The sequence below is a fragment of the Petromyzon marinus genome, chromosome 83 (genome assembly GCF_048934315.1).
Source record: "Petromyzon marinus isolate PM22_M1 ecotype Great Lakes invasive population chromosome 83, UKy_Petmar_22M1.pri1.0, whole genome shotgun sequence".
Classification (NCBI taxonomy): Eukaryota; Metazoa; Chordata; class Hyperoartia; order Petromyzontiformes; family Petromyzontidae; genus Petromyzon; species Petromyzon marinus.
Genome location: NC_133748.1, coordinates 6464239 through 6476122, shown reverse-complemented (window position 1 = coordinate 6476122; position 11884 = coordinate 6464239). Strand labels below are relative to the sequence as shown.

Below are 11884 nucleotides of genomic sequence, written 5' to 3'. Positions count from 1 at the left end.
GACCTCACACGGTGCATGATTGGTAACGTCGTGAGATAACCTCACACATGATGACGTCATTGGGAGGCACACGCGCCTTGGTCGCGAGGGCCAGGTGCAAGGGGAATCCTTTTGGCACCAGCTGCCTCCAAATCTCCAGTGACGCTTTAATTACTTTGACCACTTTCCATCAAGATGAGTACCTAACAGCAGCACAACTTTAGACTAAACTCCTGTTCATATTGAGTTATCTTCATGAGAGATTTTGTGCCCCCACATTACAAAACGACGAACAGAGTTAATAGATTAAAGCTTTGCACCTTTATTTGGAAACTGTTAACACCATCAAGGGATTGCAATTTTTATTGATGTACAAGAATCAACCCAAGTCACACCTTTGTCGTTAACACTGCCTTTTAAGCAAAACGCACACAGTATAGCCTGGCAGTGGGTCTAAGCAGTGGGTCAGAAGAATTTCCGATGCCTGGGACATCAGTCAGTTTTAAGCGACAAGCTCTGTGCTCGTGTTGGTGCAGTAAGTGAAAGAAATGGAGCAATGGTTTGGCAGCGAGAGGCGAATGAACACGTGGTGGAGCTGGTTGGGGTAAAATGACGACCAAAGGTCAAGCAGTTATGGATTGCGCTGTGGGATCTCGGGAGAACCTACCCACACCTGGAGGACATCTTTGAGCAATTTTAAATGGGAAGCAGGGGGAGGTGGCGCAGTAGTTGGCATATTTCGTAAACCATGGCAGTCAACCCAATGCTTTATCTCTCTCCTTGTTTTGTCTTGAGCTGCCTATCTTTGTAACTCCCCACCACGGTCTTTTTTTCTCAAGTTCTTGTAAAAGCCTTGCTCAACCCATGACATCTTATTAACTCAAATCTACTGCACCTTCAACAGTGCAGTTTGTTGCCGGCGCCTGCAACCGGTACGAGCAGCAGGAGCGGAACGGGCAGTGGCAGCAGTAGCAGCAGCAATGCCATCACCGGCAGCGCCATCACTGGTAGCACCAGCACGATCAGCACCAGCACGATCAGCAGGAAACGGAGCTGGCAGTGGCAGTGGCCCAGACAGCACCAGCACCAGATGAAGCGTGCGCCCGTGTGTGTGTGCAGAGCCTGTAATTGTCTGCGCATTTGAACCCGGATGAAGTCACTACAACGAAGTGCTCCCTCAGTACCGCACAAGAGTCCGAGTGAACAAATAAATAAATGTGTAGCCACCAGTCTGAAACCGAACTCAACAGTCTGGAAGAGCAACGCATCTATCCTATCTGTATGGGATAGAGTGTTGCCCCCCCCCCGCCACCGTGTGGATTTTTACTCCGGGTGCTTTCATTTCCTCCCACGTGCATGAACACGCATTCATTCTCTGAAAACAGCTGTGTGCCTGTGTTTGTGAATTGTGCAGTATTGTGAGATACAGTTGCATAGATGATGCCGTATGAAAATTCAACATTATTAGTCCTCCCATGCATCTTGGGGTATTGCATTTGTGTCATGAGTATAACTTACTTCTGTGTCGTTCCGATCTTCTGAATATTCACGGTGGGAGGAAGAGACCATTAGGTCTGGTTCACAACTGCTTCTACAGCTATTGCGACTTAATGATTGTGAAGTGTCCAGCTCAGAGACACTCGGAGACGGCGTGGAGGCAACACGTTTATTACAACTTTCCCTAATACACACGAAAGGGTATAGCTGCCCCTGTGTCAGTCTACCCTAGGGAGGTAACTCCTAATCCTCCCTAGCTGCACGGGGTAGCTAGCCACGACCGGACCCTCGCTTGGGTCCAGGTCTCGTCTATCGCCAGGTCTTCTCCTGGCATCACGGCTTCCGGCTTCTCCTCGTCAACAGACCTTCCCCCCCCCCCCAACCTGTTCGGGGGTCCGATTTATATTCCCGGCCTCGGGAGCTCCATACGCCCCTTTCCACGCCTCCCTTCTCGGGCTTCTTAGAGGGGTCTCGTCTCAGCCCCAGGGCCCCCTACCGTTCAGAGGCTGGCACTGCACGCAGGGCACTGCGCTCTTCCTCCACTGCTGTTGGCGGCGTGAGTGGCGCGTGTCTCGCAATTGTAGTGGCATCCACCGATGCCACTACAATTGTAACAGAGTCCCGTGAAAATAATCCCAAAACGCCTCTATCCTCATCATATCGACCACTAAGGTTAAACAATTACAGTCTTTGTGGGAGGGTGGGCTACAGCCCGCATCGCCGTACTTATGGTGATGGTGCATGGCGTGGAGGCGTGAGGTGTAAATATCCTGGGTTGTTGAATATGTAGTTTGTTCATGAAGCCATCCAGACATATATAAACACAGACAAAACTTTAATCGAGAAGATGGATTCAGATTGAGCAATCATTGGAAGGATGTGGTAAACCGCGCCAAGTTTTAACTGCTACGATTTTCACTCACCCACCCGGTTGTCGTCGTCTGATCACTAATTCGAGCGCTTTTACTTGCTAATTTCTCCAGCCCCATCCGTCCCTGCACGCCACAAACCTCTCCCCTCTCCCCCATGAACTTCTAGAGCCACGACTCGACAAAACTCCCCCCCCCCCCCCGCCTGGGCCACTGCCACTCCCTCCCGTGCCTATATAAAGCCACAACAGCAGACCATTTTCCCACCTGAAGACGGGCACTTGTTTTGCGACCGAAACGTCGTGTTTTTTAAATTATTTTTTCTATCTACGTGGCTTTACCGAAATAACCAGAGACTATGAAGAGAGACACGTATATTTAGTGTGATATTGCCTTTTTTAATGTCATGGCTCCTTGGAGACATATGCGTTCCCTGCATGCCGAAAGTCGTGAAAACCAGATGACGAAGCCAAAACAGCACTAGAATGAGAAGTTGTTAAACAGAACACAAGAGACGTCGATAAGATGGACATGAAGAGAATAACCAGAGCTGGGGAGGGCCTTGAAGCCGTAGTATATTTGCTTCCCAGGAATTAACCTAACTCACGTAGCAATGAAGGATGCGTTCATGACAGGCCATGAAGGAACAACTCTTGCATGGGCAAGGAGTGACACAGGGAATTTCTGAGAGAGAAAGGGAGGACCCATGGCAAAACACAATAAACTCGCTGTCCACCCGAGGGCAAAAACGGGGCAAAGAGACAAAAATTGTCAATTCTCCGCGACCAGAATAATCTGTATTCCAGGGGTACAACCAAAGTCACACCCGACCACCTTTGTCTTCCCAGTGGCTGACATTGCATGCTGCAGCAGGAATTCATATTAAGGATGAGTCGACATAAAGAGAGATGAAGGCCGTTTCACAATGAGCATGGCTATAGACACACACACACACCACACCTAGGGGCAATTAAGTGGGTCCGTGCCCACACAAATCGTGGGATGACCTCCGGAGGGAGGGGAGTTTCATGAGGGTTATGCCATCAGGCGCCAGGATGCCTGTGGAGCCAGAACCAGGGATGAACTCAGGTGGACCCAATGGATGCACCACGTGTGCAAAGATGGGAGGAGAACGTTGGGCCATAATGTATCTTAGGTAATTAATCACATGAGATATAAATCCTATATAAACAACACCTAAAATCATACAAGTCAGTCTTGCAGAGACAAACTCTGGGGGCACCCGTAACCAGCCAAATGCTGTTTTACAGAGGCAAAGGCTCTGTGTTGCTAGGTGTCGAGTTCTGCGCTGACAGACTCTCAGTATCGCTTAAAGTTTATTCTACGTTTTCCCTCATGTTTTGAGTCACTTGCAGAGTCAAGGACTTCGAGAAGTCGTACTGTACTTTGCTAATAGTTGTGAGAAGCTAAGAGGTGTGCGAATGCATTTTCATATACTTACGTGATCAGTTTAACACGTAGGCTTTCGCGACCAATATCATCAAAAACCTCTATTATGAATACTGTGATCAGCTAAGACGTGTGAGAAGCTAAGTGGAGATATCGAGTGTGCATGAAATGTTGTCCAAGCTACAGGCTGTAAAAGTTACGCTGTTCAAATGACTGATATTCTGATGATAAGAGTTTCGATGAGTTTTGGAGAGTGAGGAGGAGCAGGAGACCTCCCGAGGGAGTGAGGGGGGAGCACCAAGGGTGCTCGTGCAAAGCAGGCAGCTGCCGACAAGGATTGAGGCGTGCAGATAACCTACCAACGTGCAGCGCAGCAATTGATGATTATGGCTGACCAAGAGCGTGCTGACTGGGGAGCCCCGAGCGCCCTCCAGAGTGGGTCGAGCACGATGCAGAGACATCGGCGCGAAGGAGCAGCAGGGCCGTGAGGGCACTACAGCTGTGGACCAAGCCTGCCGTTCTACACATCGTTGTGGGTCTTGAGGTTTTGTTCAGAAAAAAAAGAAAGAAGGAGAATAAAATAATAAAATAAAATAAGACAATAAAATTCTCACGACGTTTCGGCCACAACACAAGTAGCCTTCTTCAGGTGAAAGAACATAACTGTCGGGACGACAGAAGCTCGACAGAAGCTCTGTCGTCCCGACAGTTCTGTTATTTCACCTGAAGAAGGCTACTTGTGTTGTGGCCAAAACGTCGTGAGAATTTTGTCTTATTTTATTTTATTATTTTATTCTCATTCTACATGACTTTACCGAAAGAACCAAAGAAGATGAATCCTTGCAGTCACAAAAGCTTTAAATCGAAAAAGAAAGGAGTAACATTAACTGTACACTCACTCACTATTGTTAAGGTTGTGGGCCAAGAAGAACATCAGCTTGCATGCATCACGCGCCATAACAAGGGAATTGTGTACGGTCACGTTACCATGAGACAGCCTATCGTTGTACTTTAATCACGTGATTGTGAGATCCGATCATTGACGTTTTCTGACTATTCGATACGCATTTTCATGAGAACGCATTCTGTGCGAATATTTCCACTTTGAGGTGTTGTTCTGGTTTAAGCACGCGTTCGTGAGATGTTTTTACGATCATCCAGTACGGATTGATGGCGTATATTTGCATGGGCACTGTTGGAATTTCTGATGATAAGAGTTGTTAGATGTTAGGTTAAGTTAAAATTAAAGTTGCTTAGATGAAAACAAGATTTACGAATGCTTCTTTACTAAATTCGTTCGTCATTGTCTTAATGACGAACTGTATCCTGCGGTGAGATCTGAATCCCGAAGACTTGACACAATTTCACAAGTAACTATTAAAACGAGAATCATAAATGCTGAAGCGAGTATCATTGATATTATCACGATCGGTGATGCATACCCCCAGACAACTAGAGAGCCAATAATAAATCGCACAACGTAATAACGACACACACATAATCACACATACATATCCGTAGACAACACATAATCACACAACAACAACCGCCATTCGCCACTAAGTGGCGGTGACGTCACCACGACGCTTGTGCCAGGCTATGTGCACGTTGAGGCCACGTGAAGTGTCGAACGCCCGCTGGCAGGAGGTCACGGGGCAGACCCAGGTGCCATGGGTCGACTGACTGAGATAACTGAGATGAGTGGCCGATGCACCACCACCATCACCATCCCCGCCACCATCACCACCACGACCATCCACATCACCACCACCACCATGACTACGACCACCACCATAACCACCACTATCACAACCACCATCGCCATCACCCTGGTCACCACCACCATCACCACCATCACCCAAAACCTCCGGCATACCAGGCGAGGCAGATAACATATTTGTATATCGAGGTGTCTCTGTAAAGGCTTCAGAATGACTCTCCATTTAAGTTCTGTAGATTCCATCCTTTGTTGAATGTTCTTATTTCGTTAAATTTAACCTCAAAACACAAAAACAATAAAAAGACTCACCGCCACCACGTATTTATCACCTGGGTGGGTGAGTGGGTGCGCGGGTGAGTGAATGGGTGGATGAGTGGGTGGGTGGGTGAGTGGGTGGGTGGGTGAGTGGGTGGGTGAGTGGGCAGGTGAGTGTGTGAGTGAGTGGGTGGGTGAATGGGTGAGTGGTTGAGAGAGTGGGTGGATGAGTGGATAGGTGAGTGGGTGAGATAATGGATGGGTGAGAGAGTGGGTAGTTGAGTGAATGGGTGGGTGCATGGGTGGGTGTATGAGTGAGAGGGTGTGTGAGTGGGTGGGTGAGTTGGTGGGTAAGGGGGTGAACAGGTGAGTGAGTGGGTGGGTGGGCGAGCGAATAATGGTGTTACAGTTTGCATATCTTCATGGTCCCGGCGGCGTCTATGACGATAAGGTTAGATTCGTGTACAGTGATGGACAGGAAGTTTCCATTGGGCATTGGCTCAGTCCACTCCGTTTCATTCACAGCCCTGCGAGAAGAACAGAGACACCATAGACTCAGCATTGCACCATAGACTCAGCACTGCACACCCATAAACTCAGCACTGCCACCCATAGATTCAGCACTGCCACCCATGAGACTCAAAACTGCTACCCATAGACTCAACATTGCCACCCATAGACTCAACACTGCTACCCATAGACTCAACATTGCCACCCATAGACTCAACACTGCTACCCATAGACTCAACATTGCCACCCATAGACTCAACACTGCTACCCATAGACTCAACACCGCTACCCATAGACTGAACACTGCTACCCATAGACTCAACACTGCTACCCATAGGCTCAACACTGCTACCCATAGGCTCAACACTGCTACCCATAGACTCAACACTGCCACCCATAGACTCAACAATGCCACCCATAGACTCAACACTGCCACGCATAGACTCGGCACTGCCACCCATAGACTCAACACTGCCATCCATAGAGTTAACATTGATAACCATAGAATCACCACTGCCACCCATATGTAGGGGTGTTGTGGGAAGGTGACACACACAGTGTGGGAAGGTGACACACGGCCACACCTTGGTGGCTACAACCACGTCCGCTATAGCGCCGCCCTCAGTGATGTATGGGTATAAAGGGCGGGGAGCCAGAGAGCTCGGGGCAGTGTGTTGGGGCCAAGAATGAAGAACCAGTGAAGAAGGAAGGCCGGCTAGATAGACCCTGGGACTTCACTGACTGCAGTCCTTTTAAGGGCCGGCAGGGAAAGCCAGTGGTGCGGCCCCAGAGCCTCAGAGCCGGAGCCCTTTTAAGGGTCGGTCTGGTTGGTGGGGTGCCGTGATCTGTGCTTGACCAGAGCCAGATCAGATAGCCTCCTCTAGCGCCTGTAGCTGGAGGAACTGGGAGCACAGGAGTTAGGCTACATAGCCGAGGGCGTGTCCCAGCGTGTATACGGGTGAAGGGGACGTTACCCCTTCCAGTGCAACCCTTGTTAAGTTAAATAAACAGTGCTTCCTCTACTCCACCGTCTCCGTGTCCCGTGAACCCACTACACATACACTCAGCACTGCCACCTATGTGACTCAACACTGCTACCCATAGAGTCAGCGCTGCCACACAAGACTCAGCACTGCCACCCATAGAGTCAGCACTGACACCCATAGACTCAGCACTGCCACCCATAGCATAGACTCAACACTGTCACCCATGAGACTCAACACTGCCACCCATAGACTCAACACTGCCACCCTAAGACTCAACACTGCCACCCATACACTCAACACTGCCACCCATAGACTCAACACTGCCCATAGATTAAACACTGCACCATAGACTCAAAAATACCCATAGACTCAGCACTGCTCATAGATTCAGCACTGAGACCCATACGCTCAACACTGCACCATAGAATTAACAGCACTGCCCATAGACTCAACACTGCATCATAGACTCAGCACTGAGACCCATAGACTCAACATTGTCACCCATAGACTTAACAACACAACTCCAACCTGTGGTAGAGTAGCCCATTGGTTCCATGCAGGTAGACTCCACCCGCAGAGTCCACCTCTATTTTCTTGGGCAAAGCCGGAGCGTTCGTACCGCTCGCCCTGACCCACGTCGTGTTGGCGCAGTCAACGTTGGGCTTACGCCACAGCCGGAATGAGGAGTCGCAGGCCCAGCATTCGTTGGGCGAGCAGCCTACGGCGTAGACGTCGGCGAAAATTTTCAGGAGACTTATCGACGTCGTCAACCAGGAAGGGCGCTTGCCGGGTGCAGACGCCCTGGCGCAGACGACGCTCCAATAGCCGCTCATGTGGCCGGTGGCGTAGATGTAGCCCGGGGCTCCGCCCGTGAATGACTGTGCGCCGTCTGCACGCACCCGTTCATATATATACATTTGTTTAGAAAATTATATATAGGGTGTACATCATGGGACCTCCTTTGCCAGTACCAAAATATGATAATAGGTTTTTCCCCTTTTTTCTGGCAACAAAACAGCTGTGTTAAGATGTTAAAAGACCAAAACTGAAACCTTTTACAAGGAATCACGTCTGCATTAACCACAATAATTGTGGTCAGAATGCAAACACCGTTTGAGACGAGGCTCAAAAGAAAGCTGTCTCTGGTGTGGACCAATCAGTTTCAAGGACAATGCATATATTAGAGTATTTTTTTTGCATTCTGACCACACGCATTGTGGTTAATGCAGACATGGTTCCTTGTAAAAGGTTTCAGTTTGTTTTTTTAACAACATAACACCTGTTTTGTTGCCAGAAAAAGTAGAAAAACGTATTTTCATATGTATAGGGTGGTTAATATGTTAAGAAAGTTTTTGTACGTACTGAAGTGCGGTAGAATATTACCCCAGGAACGTAACCTCCCCAATCAACATTTCTTCCTTTGGAAAAGTGGGTTTAACTTAGCGCTGCTTCACTTAAATTCACATTTCCAGGTTCACATACAAGTTGCAGCTCTGCATGTCCATTGCTGTACTCCAACTGCACGCATTCATTAATGTGTGTATATATAGGGTGTGGTTCAATGTATGTACACAAATATAAAAAAAAACATTCGATCATAAATTTCCCACGGAATGTAACCTGCCTAATTAACATTGTTTCCTAATGGGAAGTGGGTTTGCACTTAGTGTGGCATCACTTGAAGTCATACATCTATAAAGGGTGGTTCGTATATAGTGTGGCCTAAAGTCAGGACGCATAGGAACTCTATGCATCTCTATTAATTCCATGAGTCTCTATGGATCTCTATTCATCTCTAAGAGTCTCTATGCATGTCTTAGGCTTCTATGTATCTCTTTGAGTGTTTATGTATATCTATGCATCTGAATGTATCTCTATTTATCTCTATGAGTCTCTGAGGATCTTTATGGGTCTCTGAGTATTCATATCGGTCTCTCTATGGGTCTCTGTGTTGATCTGTGTATCTCTATGGGTCTCTGCATCTCAATATGTCTCTATGTATCTCTATTTGTCGCGACGTATCTCTATTAATCTCTAAGAGTATAAATGTACCGTTACGTGTCTGTGTATATATCTATCAACGTGCATGTAGCTCTATCAGTCTATGGGTCTTATGTAGCTCTATGGGTCTCAATGTGTTAATGAGTATGTTGATACAGCCAGGCTAACCAAATAAACACGGAACTTAACTCCCACACTAACAATAGCAGTGGGATGTTTCGACGCAGATAGAATATCATTGGTACAGCTGTGTTCATTCAATTAAGTGTGAGCGGGCGGGTAAGTGAGTGAGTGGGTGGGTGAGTGGGTGAGTGAGTAGGTGAGTGACTGAGTGGGTGCGTGAGTGAATGGGTTAATGAGTGGGTGGGTGGGTGGGTGAGTGGATGTGTAGGTGAGTGACTGAGTGGGTGAGTGAGTGAATGGGTTAATGAGTGAGTGGGTGGGTGAGTGGATGAGTAGGTGAGTGACTGAGTGGGTGAGTGAGTGAATGGGTTAATGAGTGAGTGGTGAGTGGGTGGGTGAGTGGATGAGTGAGTGAGTGAGTGGATGAGTGAGTGAGTGAGTGATTGGATGAGTGAGTGAGTCGGTGGGTGAATGGGTGAATGGGTGGATGAGTGGTTAAGTGAGTGGTTGGGTGAGTGGGTAGGTGGGTGAGTAGGGGAGTGACTGAGTGGGTGAGTGAGTGAATGGGTTAATGGGTGAGTGGGTGGGTGAGTGGATGAGTGAGTGATTGGATAAATTAGTGAGTGAGTGGATAAGTGAGTGAGTGAGTGGATGATGAGTGAGTGGATACGTGAGTGAGTGAGTAGGTGAGTGACTGAGTGGGTGAGTGAGTGAATGGGTTAATGAGTGAGTGAGTGGATGAGTGAGGGAGTGGATGAGTGGATAAGTGAGTGAGTGAGTGGATAAGTGAGTGAGTGAGTAGGTGAGTGAGTGGATGGGTGGGTGAGTGAGAAAGTGGATGAGTGAGTGATTGGATTAGTGAGTGAGGGGGTGAATGGGTGGATGAGTGGATGGATGAGTGGTTAAGTGAGCGGTTGGGTGAGTGGGTAGGTGGGTGAGTAGGTGGGTGAGTAGGGGAGTGACTGACTGAGTGGGTGAGTGAGTGAATAGGTGAATGGGGGAGTGGATGAGTGATTGGATGAGTGAGAGAGTGAGTGGATAAGTGAGTGAGTGGGTGATTGAGTGTGTGGGTGAATGGGTGAGTGGGTGGGTGAGTGGATAAGTGAGTGAGTGAGAGGGTGAGTTGGTGGTTGGATTAATGGGTGAGTGAGTGGGTGGGTGAATGGGTGGATACGTGGATGGATGCATGGTTAAGTGAGTGGTTGGGTGAGCGGGTGGGTGGGTGAGTGGATGGGTGGGTGAGTGACTGAGTGGGTGAGTCGGTGAGTGAGTGAATGCGTGAATGGCTGAGTGGCTGGGTGGGAGGGTGAGTGGATGAGTGAGTGGATGAGTGAGTGAGTGAGTGGATGGGTGGGTGGTTTAGTTGATGGGTGGGTGAGTAGGTGAGTGACTGACTGGGTGAGTGAGTGAATTAGTGATTGGGTGGCTGGGCGAGTGGATGAGTGAGTGTGTGAGTGGATGAGTCAGTGGATGAGCGAGTGAGTGAGTGAGTGTGTGGGTGAGGGTGAGTAGGTGAGTGAGTGGGTGATTGATTGGGTAGATGAATGGGTGAGTGGGTGGTTGAGTGTTTGGGTGAATGAGTGGGCGTATTACTTTAAAATAATCTGCTTGCAGTAGTGGTACTAATAATAGTAGCAGCGGCAGATGCAAATCATCATCTTACACATCACGTGGTACCACGCGTATCCGTGGTAGTAGTACACGTTCCCGTTGTCGGTTTTCGCCCACGCGTAGAGGTCTCCGCTCGACGTTGCGGCACCCCGACCTCGGCCTCCGGTCGATATCCGATCAAACATCGCCCCCATCGATCGCCAAGAGCAACCGGACCAGATGCTGACGTCTCTTTTGCTCCCAACGCCGATGAGGATCCCTCCGGGGGACGCCGAAACGTCCTTGAACTTGTTGCTGAATGGAGTGGAGCAGACCATGGTGGCTGTGGGGAGACAAAGATGGGTGGGATGGTGGGTGAGTGAGTGCGTGAGTGGGTTGGTGGGTGAGTGAATGGGTGAGTGGGTGGATGGATGAGTGGTTAAGCGAGCGGTTGGGTTAGTGTGTGAGTGGGTGAGTCAGTGGGTGGGTGAGTGGGTGGGTGAGTGGGTGGATGAGTGGGTAGCACCTTCAACTCCATCACCAACCCCACCATCGCCACCACCATCATCATCGTCACTACCACGACCAGCACACTCACCATCAACCTCTGTTGTTAAGATGAAGAGAGATCCCACCATCATCATCACCACCACCACCATCGCCACCATCATCACGACCTCAAGATGATGTTCCAGAGGGGGCTAGAGAGCTGAGTGATGGGAATGCTATCGATGTTCTAGAAGGGCTAGAGAATCTCCAGACTTATATAGATGCTTACAATGCATGGGAATATGTTAACTGATTCCGTTCATACTGAGTAAATATTAACAATTGAACTGTGTCCAATAGCGCACGTACACATAGACATTTGAACCTACACACACACGTACGTATACAAACAAAGACAAATATCCCTCGTATTGCCTTAACAGACTAAGGGGTTA

At 48.7% G+C, this 11884-nt stretch overlaps 1 protein-coding gene across 1 annotated transcript; it reads right to left on the bottom strand.

Annotated features, from left to right (window-relative positions):
* Positions 1-7482: 7482 nt before the first annotated feature.
* LOC142907843 (uncharacterized) lies at positions 7483-11360 on the bottom strand. Its single transcript, XM_076057677.1, has 2 exons — positions 11014-11360; positions 7483-8115 (listed from the first exon to the last, which is right to left on the bottom strand). Exons 1-2 carry the CDS (start codon positions 11276-11278, stop codon positions 7736-7738), a joined length of 645 nt encoding a protein of 214 aa, XP_075913792.1. The 5' UTR covers positions 11279-11360; the 3' UTR covers positions 7483-7735.
* Positions 11361-11884: the final 524 nt, after the last annotated feature.